Source organism: Gossypium hirsutum, chromosome D11, assembly GCF_007990345.1.
Source record: "Gossypium hirsutum isolate 1008001.06 chromosome D11, Gossypium_hirsutum_v2.1, whole genome shotgun sequence".
Taxonomy (NCBI): Eukaryota; Viridiplantae; Streptophyta; class Magnoliopsida; order Malvales; family Malvaceae; genus Gossypium; species Gossypium hirsutum.
This window is the reverse complement of record NC_053447.1, coordinates 6,001,754-6,024,921: the sequence shown is the minus strand read 5'-3', so window position 1 is coordinate 6,024,921 and position 23,168 is coordinate 6,001,754. Positions and strand designations below refer to the sequence as shown.

Below are 23,168 nucleotides of genomic sequence, written 5' to 3'. Positions count from 1 at the left end.
TTAACAATGACCCCCCTCCCAAAAAACACGTGATTCTTGGGATGTTAATCGAATTTAAACAAATCTGCTTTTGAATTTTTTTTTACAAACTTCGAATAAGTTCCTAGAAAATGTGAATGGAGTTCAAACATGATTTATGGCATGATTTTAGGTAAGTTTGCTTAAAATTATTATTTATGAATAGAAATATGTCAGTTATTCTTTTTAGATAATTATGTCGAATAAATTTGGATAAATTTCGGAGAGTAAGGATCTACCATATTTCAAGAATTTATAATGGAGTTGTCGGTATTATGGTTAAAGCTTCCGGAAGTTTAAGTTTGTAGGTATACGAAGATCTCCCGATTACGATAAAAGGATTATTATCTGCTGATTTAGTTCGGTCGATACCGAATTAAGGTTTAGCCGATTAATATTTTCGTTTTATGTTATTATTTTTTACTAAAAAAATGCAAATATTAATGATATAAAAGAAGTTTCTATAATAAAATAGTGTTTTGAGTGTCTGACTCTAAGATTAAGATTCAATTTATTATTTTGCATTATTAATATTCAACAATTCATCATTAAATGTGTAAGATTTATTTATGAAAATCATCTTATAAATGTCGATTAAATATATATTGAATAATAATGGAATAGAGTTAATTTCGGTTATAGATTAAAAAATTTAAAAAGAAATTTTTGGTTTGTGATCTAATTTGAGTAAAAGTCTAAATTCTCAACATTAAACCATTGGTTAGTTTTTGATACAAAAGATTGAATTATTGAAGATTAGAATTTTTATCTTTGCGATTAAAAAAGTTATGTTGTATTTATTTATTTTTATTTTGTATACATATCAAGTAATAGCAGGTGACTATTCTCCAAGACACCAAAACTTCATGAAAGCAAACATACTAATGAAACAAGCAACAAATGAAAAGAAAAAGGCACAATAAAATTTCCACACAATGTGTTTTAGTAAATGTTTTCAGAGTGTTTAATTATTTTTTAATTAAATGATTACAAATGAGGGAAAGACTTTTATTTATAGTTGAGTTCCTTTTAATTTAACAATACAGTTTAAACTACATCAACGACTGAGATAGCCGTGGAGATGCACGGGTTGGATAGAGTGTTGCGGCAATTCAAGTTCAGGTAAATGATTTCATCAGACATTGAAGATCTGCATCATATCGACTTGTGGGAGAGAGAGAACGGATGAGCATTGACTTACATTCCACGCGCAATATATCAACATTTGGAACAATAGGTACAAGTTTTTACCTACTCGCGAGACTATTGTCGCTCCGGAGTTAGCCTACTATCTGGAGTACAGGTCATGGTTTATGGTACATGGCAAGCCATATCTGATAGGTGAAAAGGCGAGGGGTAGGCAACCACATATGAGGAGGCCACGACGGGTGCCTAGGCATCCAAAGTCTGGCAGAGTTGCCAAGACAGGTCCATCGTATACACCTATGCAAGAACCAACATCGATGATCGCACCATACCTGGTTAGTATGACTCGACTTATTCTAGTGCTTATACTAACCCCGTCATTTTTATACAAGCACCGCATATTACACCACATTTTTCTGTTTCTACTTTGATGCCAAGTTTTATTTATGGACCTCCGTCTCCGGTATATTACACGCTGATGCCATCGATGTTTCAGAAGACAACAATGTAGCTGAAGACGTATAGTCCATTTATGTTTAGGGCACCGACCGAAAGTCTAATCATTATGTCATCGGTGTATGAAACACAATATAGTTGTACCTCTTATGTCAATGGTGTCGTAAACATCTTTGGGATAATTGTTCTACTAAGGTGGACCATCTTCGCAACCACCTATTCCTAGAACAGTACACGATGCAATCGAGGAGTAACCGATCGCAATCAACTACGGATGAAGACGAAGAAGATGAGAGGCCGAGACCACAACTTGTACTGAAGGTTGAACCAAAAAGGAATTTGACTCGCAACCGCCGACCACCCCGATGTGGCACACATTCTGACCGGGGATTGGATTGATTTATTTTTTTGTACTTCTCATGTAAATTTTTAAATAAATATGAAATGAAATATGAAATGTTTTTATTATATCAATGTTGTACATCCTTATGTTTATAAATAAATATTGTTTTTGCATCAAAATTGATTGTCGTTGTCATTTCATATTATTAAATCAAGTCTGCACGGGAACAATGGAACAAAGTCGTATATTTTATTGATTTGTATAGTATAATAAAAATGCGTGTTTATAAATTACAACAAACTTTGAGTATGAATGAAAAAATCAACAAACAAATTGCAGTTAAAAAATTAATAAATATGTTAATGAGATGTTGTCATTATATCATCTCGTCGATATGGACATGACGATATTGTATACCTTAGGTTCCTACACCACCCACATAGCCTCGATTGGTTTGTCTTCTCCTGAATATCCATGTTGTCGCGTATCCGTGTCGATGTCGATCGACCTTTTAGTTTGTGACGCAATGATTTGTCTAGTAACAAGTTGAATGGAGCGCTCGATATTGGCAACCACATACCTTCAATTGGGGACGGTGAAAATACAATTCTTCACACGTTATACATGTGTTCTAGTTTGTACATTTCGTCCACAAAGCTCATGTGATCTAAACGTTGATTGCTACATGTTGAAATTGCATGAACACATGGAAAACAAAGTGCGTCAAATCTCCTACAGTTGCAGGTCCGTTCTCTCAAGTGTACACGGTACGCTCCCTCGGCGATACCTCGGTCCAGTTTGTCGAACTCCGTAACCTGAAACAATAGATAATCGCACGAGTGACACACTAGATGCATACAGTTTGCTCGTGTTGTAGCATTACTAATTTCTTTCAGTACGTCCTCACTCTAAACATGGTTGCCCTTCATTTGTTCAACATATTTCTCCGCTTGTTTTGAAAAAAGTTCAGCTAAACGAAAATATATTTATTTGACAATCGAAGTTATCAACAAATGACGCGTTCTCTTCAATACGAAACATATAATAAACTTAAAAAATATAAAAAAAACTCAAAACCCTAAATCAAAAACCTTAAAAATTATAAAACTTTAACCCTACTCTAAAAAAACCCCTAAACCTAAACCTATAAAAACGACAGGAAAATGCTTCCGATTTAGCTGATGTGGCAAAAAGCAATTTTAGATGAAAGTATTTTTTACAAATTAACTTAAAACACTTACAGGAGTGTTTTAATTATTTCAATCTAATCCCATCATAAAAAAACCCCTAATCCGATAACTTTTTTTTTTAAAATAAGTATTTTTCAGATATCCTATCCCTCCTCCCACACCTTCGGCAAAGCCTCCAAAAATATTCTCATAAACCCCTCTACCCCTTGATTATATCTTTATTACAATCCTGCCCTCGCCTCCCTTCTCTCCACATTTTCTTTTTTCTCTTTCTATTCCCGAAATACCCCTCCATCGTCCCCTAAATTACCTTCTCTTATTTCTGCGTCGGGTGTCGGATTCAATCGGGAATCAGAACATATCTCCGAAGACATCGCTCCTTCTGTTCTTCTAGAATATTCTGTAATTTCTTTTGCTCCCTAATTTATATAATTTATTTATTTGTGAAAACTAGAAACTTTTTTTCTAATTATTCGAATTTCGTCTGAATTTCTAAAATTGTAAATGTGGAAATCCATAGGTTTAAGAGCTCAGTTTTAATATATTTTTAGTAGTTTTTGGGTTAGTTTTTGCATCTTTAGATATTGTTCTTTGATTAATCTACTAAATTTACGCTAAAATTTTCGTCGTTTTCAGCATTATTGTACTTTAAGTTGGAAATTATAGTGAAATTTTTGTAATTAACTAATCGATGTTGTTGCAGTAACTGATTGCTGAATGCCTATTATACAGCTCGTTTTTTTTTTTTAATTTTTTGTTTTTGGGCCATGATATTTGTGTTGGAGCTGACTGTTATTTTGTAGGATTGAATTTTCACTGGTGTGTGGATTATTGAAATGATTTTTTACTGTTGCACGATCAAGCACGATCAGTGGCATATTATTTGGTTAAGTTTTTCTTTTTGAGGTTTCGAAATGGTAAATTCAGTATATGACTGTATGCTAATTTGATAATTTCGAAGAATTTTGAGCTAAAAAGAATTTTGACCATTTCGATCTTCAAATAGTGTTTTTGTTAAAGGCATTTGGTTTAGGCTTAATTTGGATGGATAGTGTGTTTACCTCCGATGAGGTTAAAAACAGCAGTGGCGGTGAGATTAGTTACTGTAGCGGTGAGATTGGATACTGTAGCAGTGAGATTAGAAACAGCGGTGGAGTGGGTGTTTGAATTCAAACGCAACTGTAGCGGTGAAGTGAAAATAGAAAATGACTTTTAAGGACATTAAATTAAAAATGATATATAATAGAAGTTTTTAAAATTATTTAACAATTACAAAATTAATAAATGATTAAAAATTATTACAATTATATTTATTTTCAATAATAAATAATTAAAAATGAATTAAAACTAGAGAAAAATTCAAAAAAATATTTTATTTAATATTTCAAAATTAATCATATATTTAATTATAGGAGAAAAACGAATTACATGTAGTCCGGATTACATGAGTTGGCTTTTTTAGCAAAAAACTAAGGAGAAAAAGAAAAAACGAATGCAAAGAAGTTTGAACAAGAAGAAAACTGAATTTGATTTCAAAAAATCAGATCTTTTTCATTGACTTGAGAAGCATTTATGTTACAATGAAATATAGCAGTTAACTAATGTATAACTGCTCCCAAAGCCTAGATAGAATTACAAACAAAATGTAGCTGACATACCAGCTATAACATCAAACATAAATCAACAACTACTCCTACAAACTTTTAAGTATAAATTACATTGCAACTAAATCAAGTTACAAATGAACAAAATAAACAAAATGCTGCTGCTTATCTGGTTCAGCTAGGATGCTGGTCTGCATGCTGGTTTGCTACTGGTTTCCTGTTACAACAAATTAAGTAATGCATCAAATTAATGTTGGTATTCAAGCAACAAATTAAGTAATGCATCAAAGTATCAATATATGAAGAATACTCTCAACTTCCTAGTCTTGAAAGCTGAGAAGATAGCAATAGAGATGCCATGAACACTTCGAAATCATAATTATGAATGAACTACAGGCTGATGTCATTGATATGTAAGTAGCAGATTTATATCAAACCATTGAAAACACAAGCGTGATAGCAGAAATGGAGTCCTTGCTGAAAGCAACTGCCAGACTACAGATACAACTGCAATTTCCCTTCTTTTATACCAATTTATCAGATACCAATGATCATTACTTTATCTTGTTGGATCATTTAAGCTCTTCAGCTACTGATACAGCATAAGAGGAAGTCCAGCAGCTGGAGCTGCTACAAATAGACTCACATACTAATAATATGTATATATCTATCCTTCTTGTTATATAACAACTAACAGGCTCCCGATTCAGGGATAGCCTATCTCTGCTTGATGAATCTGCAATCCAAATGAAAAACGAAGTTTGAAAATACCTGCAAATCCAAAATGTTATAAGCATTCCCAGACTCATCAAATTCGCATGGTAAGTTTGGAGCATATCTCCTCAGCTCATCTACAATGAATTGGTAGTGGTAAACACCAAATGGGAGCATCTTCATGATAATGAAATCTTTACCCAAAGAGTGCGAGGGTTCTCTGAAAGGAGAAGAAATAAAAGTTACTGCAACTTAGATTGTGAAAAGAAAACTGCTCAAGCTAAAGAATGGAACTTCAAACATAGACACCATAATAGAGATTCCAGTACATGGTCTTCCAATTGTCCCATGATCCAGTAATAGCTACTTGCTTGCCACCAAAACACCATGTTATCATCACTGCTCTCTTCTGCTCTTGGTGGAAATCCTTGTAGCGCGTAGACTTTTGTACCAGTGGATGATTTCGGATTTGCATCATTTGACCAGGTCTGAGCAAGGGAGCCTCAGAGATCTGGAGAAAGAATTGCAACTCGATTGGATTTTCCATTACATGTATCTCTATCAACGTGTGTCCTTAGATATGCCAAATCATGTGGTAGATAATAGAAAGCCTTCATAAACAAGCTTTTCTTTTCTTTTCTTTTTTACGAATGTTGTACAAATTTTCAAGCAATTTCATTTCCTTTTAGCATAATATGCAGAAACCGATCTCCTTCAAGTTTACAGCATAACCAGGGACATTAAGAGTAGAATGACACCATGCCAATGGTTTTTAAGGCCAAAACTGTTAGTTTTGCAACAATGAATATTGCTATAAAGTTTAACCCTTCTAACATGAAAGCATGTAACAAGAAGTCAACAAGCATCATTGTATCACCTTAAAGATTCAAATGGAAAGATATCGTACATACAGTGAAATAAAATATTCCATTTACGCAAAACAACAACTATTATGATAAAGAAACAAAGAATTAAAAGCCTATTCCTTCGAAGCAAATGAGAATACAGAAATGCAGACCATAAAATAGGCTGTAAATTTGAGACCCTACAAACATAGCAGGGTAGCAGTAACTAGTAAGAGCCAAGGTTTCTAGCTCAGGGCACCCAATCCCTGCCTTCAATACACCTAGTGTTCCATGAGTTATGCAGAAAGTAAAAGGTTTATCTTTTCTACGATCTCAGCAACCATAGATGATATAAAATTATCTTTTTTGGTAATGATTAAAGAGGCAAGCAGCCAAATTTAAGAGGGGGGAAAAGAAAAACAAGACAAAAGGTACAAGAATACATGATCTAACTGTTTTTGCACGTAAGAAGCAACATTAAAATTTGTATGGCAATGTTCCAATCTATGTGCAGCAGTAGAATATAGTATAGTCGAAGCACAATGAAAAGGGAAGTATAAACTGAAATGATTCTTTAGAGAGCTAGTAATGCATCCCAGGCTCTCATTTTTCTTCTTGAATTAAACAATTCCGAACATTCTGGCCATCATACTGAAGAAGCCTCATATTAGCATGTGTGAATGATCTAATTCAAGATAGCACTGCATTTTCATACACTATTTGGTGACAGTTCAAAGATAAATGTTGCGTCTCCATTCAATATAGGCCAAAGATTCCACCTATCTACCATTTGGTTCTTTGAAATGATTTAAATCTTGAAGCATGTTGAGATCCTTTTCATGCACTGATCTTAACTGTAAATCTAATGCTGAGAAGAGAAGATGAAGAATGGAAGAAGAAAAAGGAATGAAGAACGGAAGAAGGAGAAGGAGCCTTACCTGGATGAAGGAGGAACCGGAATGTTGGAATATTTTCAAATATTTATAGTATCCCAATAACTATAAATGAATGGGTGTAATTAATCAAAAGATAAAACTTTTGGTCATTGGTCAAAAGTTATATCATTTGATTTTTTAAAAAAGAATTATAACTATTCAAAAAATATTATTTGAATAGTTACAAAATTAAATGAATAATTATTATTATTTATTTATTCATAAAGACACCTATTGAAAGATGTCTCTATGAAGAGACATGAAAATTCCTATAAATAGGAATGAGATTTCATTTTGAAATCATATCAACAAATTCTAATATTATTTCTTCTCTTCCTTCATTTTCTAATATTATTAGATTATTCTATAAAGTATTGCTGCAGAAATCCATTGTAGAAATTGAGTTTTTGTTATACATTACTCAGTGCATAGTAGACTATTCTCGTCAGTGCAAAATGCAAATAGTCATTGGCTTCATTGTATCCTCGAGGTTAATTTGCTTGGAACTCGTTTGCACACTGAAGATAAGTGGGGGCGAATATAACCTTAAAGATAGTGGCTTGATACATGCCTTGGAGCCTGTCCTATTTCTTCTTTTTCTTTTCGAGTTCCGATCGTGTGTTCGAGTTTTTTCCTTACCGGAGTTTTGTACTAACAATTTTAAGGTTATATTTCATGATGACTACCACAACACATGAAAGTGGAACACTAAGGGAGTTGGCTTCCAACTTTGTTAAACTTGATCGTTTTGATGGTGGCAATTTTCGACGATGGCAGAAAAAGATGCACTTTTTGTAATCAACTTTGAAGATTGCTTATGTTTTGGATACTTCAAGACCTGAAGAGAATGAAAATGAATCTGTTGCTGCAACCCGAGAAAGACAAAAATGGGACAATGCTGATTACATGTGCATGGGCCACATATTGAATGGTTTATCTGATGGTTTGTTCGACACCTACCAAAACGACGTCACCGCTAAAGAATTATGGGACAAATTGGAGGCAAGATACTTGACAGAAGATGTTACAAGTAAGAAATTTCTTGTCAGTCGTTTCAATAATTATCAAATGGTTGATGGTCGTTCTGTTATGGAACAATTTCGTGATATTGAAAAGATGCTGAATCAATTTAAGCAATATGATATGAAAATGGATGAAATGATTGTGGTATCCTCCATAATAGACAAACTTCCTCCATCTTGGAAAGACTTTAAAAGAAGTCTAAAACATAAGAAAGAGGAAATATCTCTTGAGGCTTTGGCAAATCATCTTCGTATTGAAGAAGAGTATCGAAAACAAGATCAGAACCTAAATTCTGAAAATGCCAAAGTACATGTTACGGAGGAAGTACAGACTACTAAACCATTCAAGAGAAAGTTCAATCAGACTGATAGAGCACCTAAGTTCAAAAAGAAACAAAAGGGCTCATGCTATCATCTTCTAAGGCTGATAATAACGAAAAGTTCGTTGCAATGATATCTGAAATTAATATGGCACAAGATGATAATACATGGTGGATTGATACCGGAGCAACCAAACATGTGTGCAAAGACAAAAGCATGTTCACAAAGTTCACACAATGTGAAAATGACAATGTCTTGTACATGGGAAATTCTTCCACCGCAACAATTAAAGGCAAAGGGTCTGTTGAACTACAATTCACTTCTGGAAAGGTTTTAACCTTAAATGATGTATATTATGTACCAGAAGTTAGGAAAAATTTAGTGTCTGGAAGTCTGTTGAATAAGTTTGGTTTCAAACTTGTTTTTGAGGCAGATAAGTTTATTTTGTCTAAGGGAGGAATTTTTGTGGGAAAAGGGTATATGTATGAAAGCATGTTCAAACTTAATATTATTAATAAGAATAAAAATACTATTTCTGCTTATATGGTTGAATCATTTTGTTTGTGGCATTATAGATTAGGTCATTTGAATTATAGAAAATTGAATGACATGTATAAATTAGATTTAATTCCTGTTTTTAATAATAATATTGAAAAATGCAATACCTGTATGTTGACTAAAATTACAAGAAATCCTTTCCCTAAGGTTAAAAGGAAAACAAAATTGCTTGATTTGATACATAGTGATTTATGTGACTTGCATAATACTCCTACATTAGGTGGAAAGAAATATTTTGTTACTTTTATTGATGATTGTTCTAGATATTGTTATGTATATTTATTGCATTCAAAAGATGAAGCGCTTGATAAATTTAAAGTTTATAAATCTGAAGTTGAACTTCAGTGTGAATCATTTATCAAGTGCTTAAGATCGGATAGAGGTGGAGAATACTATAATCCAAGTTATTTTGAACTCACTGGAATTGTCCATCAAGTTTCAGCCCCTTACACACCACAACAAAATGGTGTAGCTGAAAGGAAAAATAGAGTCTTGATTGAAATGGTAAATTCAATGTTATCATATTCAGGTCTTGGACAGGGTTTTTGGGGAGAAGCTGTTCTAACAGCTTGTCATATATTGAATAGAGTTCCTAATAAGGAAACTAAAATAACCCCCTATGAACAATGGAAGAAAAGGAAACCAAACCTTAATTATTTAAAGGTTTGGGGTTGTAGAGCTATTGTAAAAGTTCCAACACCTAAACGTAAAAAGTTAGGTGAAAGAGGAATTGAATGCATATTTATAGGTTATGCACATAATAGCAAGGCATATAGGTTCATAGTAATTGAACCAAATGATTCAATTTCAATTAATACGGTTATTGAATCAAGAGATGCTATTTTTGATGAAAATAGATTTAATTCTATATCAAGACAATTACAACCACAACAATTGATTCATTCTTCAAATGAGAATGAGATTCCATTGAAACAAATTGATAATAATGATGAATCTTGTCAAGAATTAAGAAGAAGTAAGAGGATTAAAAAGGTTAAAGATTTTGGACCAGATTTCATTATGTTTCTTGTAGAAGGAAAAGGTGAAAGTATATGCAATAAGATACCTTATTGTTATAATACCGAATCTGATCCTATTACATTTGAAGAAGCAGTGAAATCTCAAGACTCTGCTTTTTGGAAAGAAGCAATAAATGATGAAATGGATTCAATAATGGGAAATCAAACTTGGATCTTAATTGATCTTCCACCAGGTTCCAAACCAATAGGTTGTAAATGGATCTTCAAAAAGAAAATGAAGGTCGATGGAACCATTGATAAATTTAGAGCAAGGTTGGTAGCAAAAGGTTTTACACAAAGACAAGGTATTGATTACTTTGATACCTATGCTCCAGTAGCAAGAATTGCTACAATTAAACTATTAATATCACTTACCTCTATATATAATTTGGTTGTTCACCAAATGGATGTTAAAACTGCATTTTTAAATGGTGAATTGGAAGAGGAAGTGTACATGGAGCAACCGGAAGGATTTGTTGTTCCAGGACAAGAGCATAAGGTATGTAAGCTTGTTAAATCTTTATATGGGCTTAAACAAGCACCAAAACAATGGCACCAAAAGTTTGACAAGGTTGTTTTAGCTAATGGCTATAAAATAAATGAATCCGATAAGTGCATATATAGTAAATTTGATAATGGAAAGGGTGTTATAATTTGCTTATATGTAGATGACATGCTCATTTTTGGCACGGATTTGGAACAAATAGAAAACACAAAGAAATTCTTGTCAAACAACTTTGCTATGAAGGATATGGGTGTAGCAGATGTTATTCTTGGGATTAAAATAACCCGAGATGAAAGCACTATAGCTTTATCACAATCACATTACATTGAAAATGTGCTTAAAAAGTTTGATCTTTTCAACTGTATACCAGCATCTACACCCATGGATCCTCAATTAAAATTAGTATCTAATGCTGGTAGGAAAATTGATCAATTGAAATATGCAAGTCTAATTGGTTGTCTTATGTACATAATGACTTGTACAAGACCAGATATTGCATATGCTATTGGAAAATTGAGTAGATACACAAGTAATCCAAGTAGTTTGCATTGGCAAGCTTTAAATAGAGTACTTAGGTACTTAAAGAAAACTATTAACTATGGATTGTGTTATAATGGATATCCTCTAGTTTTAGAAGGGTATTCGGATGCTAGTTGGATTACAAGTTTGGAAGATCATGCATCTACTAGTGGGTGGATCTTCATTCTTGGTGGAGGAGTCATTTTTTGGGGTTCCAAGAAACAAACATGTATTACTAATTCCACCATGGCAGCAGAATTTATTGCATTAGCCGCCGCATCTAAAGAAGCAGAATGGTTAAGAAATTTGCTTTATGATGTACCTTTATGGCTTAAGCCAATTTCACCTATTTCTATCCGTTGTGATAGTGAGGCTACTCTAGCAAAGGTATATAGCCAAGTATATAATGGAAAGTCTAGACACATTGGATTAAGACATAGTTATGTCTGACAATTAATCTCTGATGGAGTAATCACTATTAATTATGTGAGGTCAAGTGAAAATTTGGCAGATCCTTTGACAAAAAGTCTTGCCAGAGATGCAGTAAAAAGGACCTCAAAAGGGATGGGACTCAAGCCTATTAATTAGAGTCACCCATGATGGAAACTCGACTCAACGCTTGGTATAACGTCAAGTCTTGAGTTCAATGAGACAAAGTACATCATTAGTATGTGACTGTTAGCACTATAAATAAATCCATCCTAAGATTAAAGTGCTAGGTACCCGTAATGATAAGGGAAGGATGAGTAATGTACTCTTAATAGACCCATAACATAAATATGTTAGAGTGTTATAATTACGGGAACACTTTTGATGGGATCTACCTATGTGAGTGGAAGTGTGGCCGCTTCTAGGAGCTTAAGGGCTTGGCTCTGACAGCACTCATGAAAAGAGGACATAGACACATGGCTATAATAGTGTCCCTAGATATTATGCATTGACTGATGTTGAAATCATTGTGTGAGATGTGTTCAGTTAATCAAATGGAATAGTTGGTTCAAAGCTTAGTCTACCATATAATTTCGATTAACTTTAACATGTTTTCACTAAGTGAAGGTTCAATCGTAAGACACCTTTATTTATGCAAATTGATTTCCAAGAATATCAAAATCTAAATATTTTGAAAATGGGGGAGATTGTTGGAATATTTTCAAATATTTATAGTATCCCAATAACTATAAATGAATGGGTGTAATTAATCAAAAGATAAAACTTTTGGTCATTGGTCAAAAATTATATCATTTGATTTTTAAAAAAGAATTATAACTATTCAAAAAATATTATTTGAATAGTTACAAAATTAAATGAATAATTATTATTATTTATTTATTCATAAAGACACCTATTGAAAGATGTCTCTATGAAGAGACATGAAAATTCCTATAAATAGGAATGGGATTTTATTTGGAAATCATATCAACAAATTCTAATATTATTTCTTCTCTTCCTTCATTTTCTAATATTATTAGATTATTCTATAAAGTATTGCTGCAGAAATCCTTTGTAGAAATTGAGTTTTTGTTATACATTACTCAGTGCATAGTGGACTATTCTCGTCAGTGCAAAACGCAAATAGTCATTGGCTTCATTGTATCCTCGAGGTTAATTTGCTTGGAACTCGTTTGCACACTGAAGATAAGTGGGGGCGAATATAACCTTAAAGATAGTGGCTTGATACACGCCTTGGAGCCTGTCCTATTTCTTCTTTTTCTTTTCGAGTTCCGATCGTGTGTTCGAGTTTTTTCCTTACCGGAGTTTTGTACTAACACGGAAGAGGTCCTTGACCAAACTGATTTGCAACCCAAGGGGAAGGGGAAAGGGGAGAAGAAGGGTAACAAAACATCAGAAAAGCCGTAAGCTTTTACAAGTTATCAAACAGAAGAAACACAAGAAATAATATATGGGTAAAAGAGGAAAAGAAAAAGCAACTGAAGTTGCTAAATTTTTACTGGACCAAATATCTCCAGTTGATTTGGGGCTGACCAACGTGGTGGAGATGGCTTCTCACCGGACTGGCATGCTGAACCAAACGGCTGACCAGTGAGGCTGCTACCATTTTTTCCCCCAAACTGCACCTCACTGGTATGCAATGACAAACCAAAGGAAGCCTTAGTCAGCTGTTCTTTGGTATTCATGTTAGTCTGAGTTTTAGGCATTTGCATGACTCGGTTTTGTTGACCATAGAGGTCTTCTTTAGGGAGCTTAAAACCACATATCTTCAAATAGATTTTTTTTTGGTAAAGGTATTTGGTTTATTGAGGATGTTCTTTGGTATTCATGTTAGCATGAGTTCTGGGCATTTGAATGAGTTGGTTTTAGTGAGCATAAGGTTTTCTTGGAGTTTATACTTCATATGAATCATATTTTTTTGAAAATATTACACAAAGAGGTTCATCTCCGAAGTCAGTAATGACACGCTTTTGATGGAGACTAAAAAGTACTGTTAGATGTCAGACATACCAACTTGCCAGTGTCCAACTATGGTGATACAGGTATATCTCCGTTCTTTTTGAGTTCCAAAACATTTGGGTTTGAAATTGAAAACTAGCTTCTAGTATTGGATATGGTCCTATGGCAGTTTCTTTGCACTGAATGTAATATTTCTTAGTTGATACTTGGGCTGGAAAATGGAGTTATTGCAATATCAGGAACCTCATTAAGAGGCATTAGAAATGCAGTCAGCCTCTATAGAAGCTATCTTATTGGCCTTGCTGCTCAAATTGATTCTTTGTTTCTTGGTTCTTGAGTTATATGAATTTCGTTTGGACATGTGGTTTTTAATGTAAGTGCATCAGAATTTGTGTTAAAACTTAAAAACAGATTAATCTTCTTAAGGAACAAACACAGTTCAATCAAAGCTATAGATTGATAAGTTGAAAGAGATTGTTTATGGATTCAACTTCTGTAGCATATTGATGTCTGCTTGTTGAACCAGTATTGGTGTAATGCATGTTGGGTTATATACATGAGCTCTTAAGCTGGTTACTACCGTTCTAATGGTTGTAATAGATTATGTTCTGTTGTCTGTGATGCTATAGATCCATTCATGTAAATGTCCTTAACATCTGCAAATTTAATTTGCATTTTGTATGAATTGCTTTCTTCAATACTGTTTTTTGTTGTTTTACCTACCTTAACTCTTTCCCAGTTCCTAGGTTTTTGTTCAAATTGCTTCTCAAGTTGTTTGACTACTGCATCAGGTTAGAGTTTAGAGCTTTGCATGCTCTAAAAGAACACAGATTTATTATTTATTTCAAAAGGATCCAACGGAGCTGAAAGTTTCATCACCTAAACTTGGTGGTGGTTCTCTTCCTGATTGCATCAGTGATCCAGAGGAGAAAGAGGTCAGTGATGAGGATGATGATGATCGCAACCATAAGCATCGCAGGCGAGACAGACACCCTCAATCATTAGAGAGAGATTCTATGGACCCACTATTTACAAGACCATACGGAAAGCACAAGAAACCTTTTGAAAATGGACATCCAGTCAGAGAAAATGTATCTCTAGCAGGTGAAGCCTGGAAAAATTCTAATGGTTTGCCTTCAGAAAATGACTTGACATCTAAGTTTGATAGAAAACACCCTGGATTTGCATCACTTCCTCGAGGAAATTTGGATCTGAACCAGAGAATTAGGTCAAACCAAATATTCAACAGAGATTCTGGTCCTGGTAGGGGAAGAGGAAGGGATAACGCTTCTTGGAATCAACATGATTCTAGGTTCAACTTTGTTGATATTGCTTCTCAAATGGTTCAGCCAGGTTCTGTTGCTCCAGGTCTCTTCGCAAGAAGGGGATTACAAAATGTTTCAATTGCACAAAGCCCATCATGGAGCACCTTTGGGCTTATGCCGGGAATACCTAATGGTAGCCTAGATACACTCCATCCTCTTGGTTTACAAGGGATTCTCAGGCCACTGACGAATTCTTCGTTGAATAGGTGCATTCCTCGCCAATGTTGTTGAGACTGAGGAGCGTGGATTTTGTCTAAGAGGAGATATGTGCCCAATGGAGCATGGTATCAATCGTATTGTTGTTGAAGATGTTCAGGTATGCATTTTGATAATGTGATCGCTTATAAAGTGAGCCTTCACCAAATTGCTAAAAAACTGTCATGTGGCAATTTAGTTTCACTGATGACCAGCCTGGTAGGTTGCCATATTCCTCCACTTTATCATCTCTGGTTGTCAACAAAAACCATAGGGTGAACAATGTGTTGAAAATGTTTTTGATTGTTTTGTTCCTTTTTTAACACCTTCTAATTGCTTTTGTTGGCATTACATTGCTGCAGTGCCACCAGAGGCAGGGTTTAACCTTGTGCTTTGTTGTTATGTTTTAGTCTAAATATTCTAATTCTGCAAAATATTCTCATGTTACTTTCTAATATTTTTGCATAACACCTAGTAACTGTATTTGCTGTCATACGTATTTTCCCTTCTACTTTTTCTTATCTTCTATTTAATTTTCAACAATTCCTTAACCAACGAAAATAACATGCATGCTGCATACATCATCTGCTTCTACTCTTTCTGCTAGATTAGCTTCCTTGCCATTGGTCTTTAAATATCTTCTTCAAGGGAAGCCCCCTGAAGAATATGGCGGTGTTATGCCAAGAAACTTCATGCTTATAGATCAATTATATGCGTTAAGCATTGATTAAGTGTACCACATTAATAGGGATCTCTGCAGTTGTACTTCTCTAACATCATTGGTATTTGCTCCATATTCTATATTGACTGGTGGAGTGGGTTCTTTTGCAATTAATGGTGTCATTTAACTTATCATCTTATTCATAATATATACACCATTCTGAAATCCAAGTAGGGAAGTTCCTTCCTTGGCTTTGATTCTTAAACAGCTAGCATTCACCATTTGTTCTACATAACAGTAACTTTTCTGATTTGCAGAGTCTGTCACAGTTTAACCTTCCTGTTGCAGTTCCAACTGCAAAATTATTGCCAACACCTGCTGGACCTGGAGCACTACCTTCAGGTGTTCCTCCTTCAACCACTTTGATGAACAGCAAGGATCTACACAGCAAAAGCTGCAAGCCTGGAATGACTGAGGAAGACTTAGGTATGAATGATACTTGTTCTACCAGTGCAAGTGGTGCTGATTTGTATGATCCTGATCAACCCTTGTGGAATAACAATGGCCTGGAAGCATCAGCTGCACTCTCAGGACTACATTCACCCACGATTGATGAAGCAGAATCCTTGCTAAATGATGATATCTCTGATCATCATCATGGTAGGTTATGTGATAGTACTCATGATATATTGCCAATTAAAAGCACTGGGTCAGAGGGCACAAATTTTTCTGTTTGGGGTAGAAGTGGTAGCTCAAGAAGTAGAATAAATACAAAAGATAAAATTGACCTCACACCCTTGGACTGTCTTGAGAATGAAACCAAGGTAGAACAACAAGCCTTTCCTACCTCTCAAGTTACTTTGAGTCATTTGAAGTGGATCAGCAGTGAGGATGATGGATCCAAAGTTGTGGATTCATCATTGAAGTCACAGCCTGATAGTTTATGTAATAACAGAAAACCAACTCAAAAGGCACTGCGTACACTGTTTGTCAATGGGATTCCCCAGAAAAGCAACAAAAGAGAGGCCCTTCTTTCTCATTTTCGTAAGTTTGGAGAGGTTATTGACATTTATATTCCACTAAATAGTGAACGGGCCTTTGTACAGTTTTCAAGGAGGGAAGAGGCAGAAGCTTCTCTGAAGGCACCCGATGCTGTAATGGGTAACCGCTTTATTAAGCTCTGGTGCACAAATCGGGATAGAGTACCTGATGGTGGCATAAACAGTGGCAGTGGTGTGTCAGTAACTTCACGTGGTCTAACAGCTTCTGTTATTCCAGCTCAGCCTGCTGCTAATAGAGGAAAAGATAATTTTCAACCTATTCCCCAGAAGAGCAATGTTATCCATGGTGTTGATCTGCCTTCTCTGAATTCCCCCAAGCTTCATAGCATGAATGGTCTCATGATTCCTCCTGCACCGCGGAAAAAATTAGAGACTTTGGAGCAGATGAAAGAGGAACTACGCAAGAAGCAGGAACTGCTGGAACAGAAGCGGAAGGACTTCCAGCGCCAGTTGGACAAACTTGAGAAACAAGTACTGGGAACTTAGTTTACTTTTATATACTATATTCCTAAATATGCAGTATTTTGAGTAATTTTACATCTCAAGAATCTTATGTGTAGAAATCAGGTTCAGAAGTTTCATGTTCATGGTATTTTTGAAATCAATCAGAATGCTATTGGCGGTTGCCAAATGGGCATTGTCAAACATGCATGCCTTTTTTTTTCCAATAGCTCGACTGCATGTACATGCTGATTCAAGTTGAGAGAGAATGTTGAAATAGAACATTAGGTTTTTTAAACTATAAATGTGGGATATGATCCCATATTAAGGCAGGTTGAACATTTGTTTATTTCCACCTTTTGCAGTCTAGTGGTGTCAAAGGTGATACTGAACAAGCTGCCAAGAGGCAAAAGGTGGACATTGCGGCTGATCCTGCAAACGCTTCAACTCCAAGATCCTCTGGACCTTGTGCTTCTGCTGCAACACCATGCACAATGGGGGTGACAGATACGGACAAATCAACAGAGAATATTCTGTCCCACAGTCCTAAATCAAAGCGGCAGTCTTGTCAATCAGCACCAGTAGGCATCCATCCATTCGTGTTGAATAAATACAAATTGGATAACAGACCTACTGCTTTTAGAGTTATTTCACCATTGCCTCCTGATTTTGCACATGTGAGTTGCTCTCTCCTTTTCCTCGTCTGAGGATATTGTTTTCTGGCTCCATCTTTTGTGAGGATGAAATTTACAATGATTCATCATCTTTTATATATTGAAAATGAAAAGATGAAATAAGCACATTTTGCAAAAAATCTATGTCTCTTGTGCTCAGATGTTAGGGATGCATGTGTCCGGCATGGATATATTCAATTTCTCCAAGTTTTTCATGTATTCGGAAAAACATAGGCAGATCATATCCCTATACCTATGTGTGTATGTGTTGGATATAGGTGTTAGGCTCAAGTACTTGAAAAGAAAAATGATTAGTCATATAGTAGCATAACTTATTAGTATGTCTAGTTATTTGTAAATTATTCCAAAGTTCTTCGCTTAATGGCATAAAACTCGATTGGCTCTTCTGTTTTTCATTGTCGTCAATGAAACAATTATTAGGTCAATGTTTTGAAGCACTTCTCACAATATGGTGATCTTTTCTCTGTGGAGCTGGAAGATGTGGAAAATGAAGATGATGTTATGGTATCTGAGACACTGAATGATTGCTCAGCTCATATAACTTACAGCACATGCCGCTCGGCAGAAAAGGCATATGCAAATAGTAAATGCTGGCAGGGTCACAATTTGCAGTTTTCATGGTTGATATCTAGCAATTCAATCAATGATCCGATTAGCAAAGAAACTTCTTCCGCACCAAAGGAGCCTTTGGAAGCTGATGATAACCAGACAGAAGAAAAATTAGCATGCAGCATCTCCCAAGAAGTTGCGTCAGACGATGGGGAATCTAAGAATTCTGATGTAAAGAGTTTTGTAAAGCATAAGTATTTAGCTGAAGTTTCAGAGCATAGTCCATCTCCAACATCTAGAAGAAAAATTAGCACGCAGCATCTCCCAAGAAGTTGCGTCAGATGATGGGGAATCTAAGAATTCTGATGTAAAGAGTTTTGTGGAGCATAAGTATTTAGCTGAAGTTTCAGAGCATAGTCCATCTCCAACACCTAGAGTGAAAGAGTAGTCACCTAAAGGCAAAGCATGTTAAATATAGGGGGCTGTTTCTGGTTTTTTACAGTAAGGTAAAGTATTCAATTTGTTGAAGTCTAGTTGCCACCAAGGTTTAACAGTTTCACTTGAGTAGCAAATTGTGTTGTCTTTTGAGATTAATTTTGTAGGACCAAAAGGATTAAAAGAATAGGAAAAAAGAACAATACATTAAGATTTTATTACATGAAAAATGATTGGGAACTGATTCCCATTGTAGTTGGGAGTTTGGGCTCATTTTAAGATAGGAAATTAGGTATATAACCATGCAATATTTCCTCAGTTAAAAAACCTATATATTTAAGGGTCGAATTATTTATCCATCTCAATAGACTTGTATGAGTTAGTTCTTGAAGAAGACCAACAGACTTGTATGAGTTAGCTCTTGAAGAAGACCAACTTGATTCACTAATGATTTTTTTAAATTTAAATTTATTATTCAATAACTCTTTTCTAAAAGGTAAAAAGATTGAGGATGAAATGAAATATTTGTACATTGAAATTATAAGCAACCGGCTGGTTATTGCAGCTAAGAACCAAGCAACTTCTGCTTATACAATCTCTTGGCTTTCAATAAACCATGGATTACATATTTGCATGTCAAGCTATTAGGTGCAAACCCTAGTTTCATCATTCTATCTTGAAGCTCCATTAACTTCTCCATATCACCACTCTCTGTATATGTACTCACAAGAACATTGTAGCTTTCGGTATCAAAAATCCGGAATTTCTTGGCAAAGAAGCTCAATATTAACTCTGCTTTATCAATATCCATTTGGTCGCAGTAGCACTGGATAAGCACCCTGCATATGTGTGGATCCGGAAGGATATCAGATTTAAGCATTTCTTCCATCAAGGATTCTGCTTCGTGAGTTTTACCTATTCTACATGATGAGCATATAAGAGCTCTGTATGCAACAAGATTGACTTTTATTCTCTTACGAACCATCTCAGCTTTTACGAGCAATGCATCGGCCACATTATTGCATCTGCAGAACGTTTCGATCAATTCGTTATAGATATCTGGTTTGGGTACATAACCATCCTGAGAGATTCTCCCAAGGATATTCTTTGCAGCGAATGGTCGATCCTCACGACATAAAGAAACAATCAAAAAATCATAAATGCTGGATGATATGGAAACCCCAAATCTCCTTAGCTCTACAACCAAATTCAAAGCTGAAACCAACCTTCCCTGTTTTCCATATCCTTCCACGAGAACTCGACAAGTAAAACTATCAGGGGAAATCCCATTTCCTATCATCTCATGCACCAAATATTTCGACTCTTGCATCCTCCCCTCCTTGCAATAACCAGAAATAAGAGTATTATACGACACAATGTCCGGATTCAATCCTCGATGAACCATTCTATGGAATAACTGATGTGCCTCTCTCACCCTCCCTTCTTTACAAAGACCGTTCATCAGTGCGGTATATGAAACCAAATCTGGCACAACACCTCTCCGATACATAATCCGATACAAATAGAATGCATCATTGAGTCTCTCTTTCCTACAATAGCTACTAATCAGTGTATTATAGGTCACCAAATCAGGATCAAACCCTTCTTCTTCCATCCTCTCCAAGAACTCATTAACCTTATCAACATTCCCATCTTTGCAAAAAACATTAGTCAATATATTAAAAGTGTACGAATTTGGTCGAATCCCGACTCTCCCCATCTCTTCATACACTAACCAACACTGATCAATAAAATTCAACCTCAACAATCCATTCAAAAGACAATTGCAAGTGATCACAGAGGGCAAATAGCCGACTTCCAAAACGTTCGTAAAGGTTCTAATCGCTTCTTTAACCATACCCTTTCTCACATAACCCTTAATAAGCATATCAAAAACAACAGGATCAAAGTTACAATCTTTACTACAGCTCACCAAACTTTCAAAAAGATCTTCACAATTTGAACAGTCTTTAACAAAATCAATCAATTCACATAACAAGTTCATTGCCAAAGAGAAATTTTTAGACCAAGCCAATATATGAACAATGTAACAGTAGTTATGTGAAGAAAGTTTAATACCCAGATCGTTTTTCACCCAGTTGAAGAAGGTTAAAGCTGAAGAACAGTCAGACTGGAATCTTAATAATACCCTTGTGATTTCATGACAGCCCAAATGAGGAATAAGGGGTTTTATGTGATTTTGGAGAAGGGTTAATTGAGAATTGTTTTGTTTGAGAGAGGATGAAATGAGGTCTATTATTTTATTAGGGTTTCGGGTTTCAGGAAGAAGATTGTAAAGTGGATTTAAGAGCGGTTTACACTGAGAGTTTTCAATGGTTTGAAGTGAAGAAGCTGAGGATGAAGAAAAGGGTAATTTTGTTATGAAGTTCCCATAGAAATTGGCTGAGTTTACTAGGCTCTGGTTTAAGGCACTGAGCGAAGCTCGAGTCATGAAGAAGAAAAAGATAGAGAAAGAGCAAGGTATCTTCAGCAGCAAATAAACAAAACAAAAAGTGCTATAATGACCCCTTAAGCTCACTGCTGAACCATGAAGAAACCAAATTGAAGACTACGCATCATTACAAATATCACTAATTTTAGTAGGAAACCTGAAAATTTGCTCAAATTCAAGCCATCAAAGTTAGCGGGAAACTAGAAACTCTTACCCAAAGCAGCAAAGAGCACAATCAACCCGAAATCAGAATTTGATATGAAGGGTACGTTGCTGAAAAGAGACCTGCTTTGCATTGCGGGGAAGCCCTCCTAGGCTCCTACTAGATGTGAAGAACCATACATACAATATCTGGCAGGTTTTTTGGGCTAATAGGTCCATGAATTTGGCAGATTTAGAATTGTTAGTGGCCCAAGAGAGGTACACGAATTGATGGCCTACTGGTTGATTCTTCTGGCGTATAATTTGAAATGGATAATATAATTTTTCACCTTCAACTCGCAACTAGGTCTATTTTGATATTTAAATTTTTTTATTTTGTTATTTGAATTTGACAATTAGATTTATTTTGATTTATAGATTTAGATTTTGTCAAAGATTTAATGATGTGACTAATATTCTTAGAACATGACTAAATTAGATGGACCAATTGGACTAAGAATTGACTGGTATATTGTTCCAAATAAAGGGGTTGAATCGATTGAATCAGAAACGACTTGAAACTTGTAAAAATTGAAAAAGTACAAAAATCGGTAGTTGAATAGATTGAATCGTTTTAATAATTTAAATTTTTTTATGAATTTTTAGTTATTTATTTAATTATTTTTGGTCCAACAGTTGAATCGATCAAATCGTTTGAGTAGAAAATCAGAAGTCTAATCGGTTCAACCACTAGTTTGGTTATTAGAACATTGTATGTAACACTTTAGTATTGTACTATATTATCACCTGAAAATTTATATAATTTTTTAAATTTTTTGAGTGATAATGTGCACAATCTGAAAGTGTTACATCATCAAACTTTTATATTTTTTCAAGTTTCAATGACTAAAATGAATCAAATTATCAAATTCAAGTACCAAAGTAAATTAAAAAAATACATATACCACATTAGACTTAATTACGAAATTCAGAGACTAAAAATTATATTATCCCAATTTAAAACCAGCAAATATGAATATAAATTTAAAAATTTTAATAAACATGAACACTAAGTTAGTTCATATTGGTTTCACTTACAAGTGTCAACCCAAGTTTATATGCAACGTTGAAGTTAATTTTCAAGTATTTTTTTGTACTACTACTCAGTGGCGAAGCCAGGAAGAGATGGCAGGGTTTGGAGCCTTCCAAATTAAAAAAAATTCTATTTAGATATTTTTATAATATATAAAATTTTAAATTAGTAATAATAAAATTACACTTTAACCCCCAAATGATAAAAATTTGATTCAATCTTTTAAAAATTATAAAAAAATATATAAACTATTAAAATAATAAAATTACATTTTTATTACTATAAAAATATAAAGTCCTTATCCATCAACTTTTTTTTGTTTTTTTACTTAGCCCTACTACTCCTATCTATACTGAGAAAACCAAGCAATACGTACCTTTTATATTTTTATAATGGTTCTGATTCCTTTCATGCACCCTAGTTTTTGTTTGTTTGTTTATTTATAATCATGTTAGGTTGAACAATATTATATATTAGTATGGTGCATTGTTGTAACAAATTTATTTAAAAAATATA

The 23,168-nt window shown here is 34.6% G+C and overlaps 2 protein-coding genes across 3 annotated transcripts; one reads left to right on the top strand and one right to left on the bottom strand.

The window, feature by feature from the left end:
* The first annotated feature begins 13,921 nt into the window (after window positions 1-13,921).
* LOC107911774 (zinc finger CCCH domain-containing protein 41) lies at window positions 13,922-19,317 on the top strand. Its single transcript, XM_016839697.2, has 5 exons — window positions 13,922-15,062; window positions 15,136-15,245; window positions 16,103-17,317; window positions 17,653-17,964; window positions 18,403-19,317. Exons 1-5 carry the CDS (start codon window positions 14,621-14,623, stop codon window positions 18,874-18,876), a joined length of 2,553 nt encoding a protein of 850 aa, XP_016695186.1. The 5' UTR covers window positions 13,922-14,620; the 3' UTR covers window positions 18,877-19,317.
* A 161-nt stretch (window positions 19,318-19,478) lies between these two features.
* On the bottom strand, window positions 19,479-21,732 carry LOC107911775 (pentatricopeptide repeat-containing protein At5g40400). Of its 2 annotated transcripts, XM_016839699.2 has the most exons (2): window positions 19,882-21,724; window positions 19,732-19,805 (listed from the first exon to the last, which is right to left on the bottom strand). In XM_016839699.2, the coding sequence occupies exons 1-2, from the start codon at window positions 21,416-21,418 to the stop codon at window positions 19,753-19,755; spliced, it is 1,590 nt and encodes a 529-aa protein (XP_016695188.2). In that variant the 5' UTR covers window positions 21,419-21,724; the 3' UTR covers window positions 19,732-19,752. The 2 variants fall into 2 exon arrangements, with proteins under 2 accessions (XP_016695187.2, XP_016695188.2); XM_016839698.2 differs by having other exon boundaries at window positions 19,479-21,732.
* Between the last annotated feature and the right edge of the window lie 1,436 nt (window positions 21,733-23,168).

Coding starts and splice junctions, on each gene's coding strand:
- LOC107911774 (XM_016839697.2), top strand. CDS start 14,621: ATGGACCCACTATTTACAAGACCATACGGAAAGCACAAGAAACCTTTT. Junction 15,063..15,135: donor TATGCCGGGAATACCTAATG/GTAGCCTAGATA, acceptor TTCGTTGAATAG/GTGCATTCCTCGCCAATGTT. Junction 17,965..18,402: donor TGCCTCCTGATTTTGCACAT/GTGAGTTGCTCT, acceptor AACAATTATTAG/GTCAATGTTTTGAAGCACTT.
- LOC107911775 (XM_016839698.2), bottom strand. CDS start 21,418: ATGACTCGAGCTTCGCTCAGTGCCTTAAACCAGAGCCTAGTAAACTCA.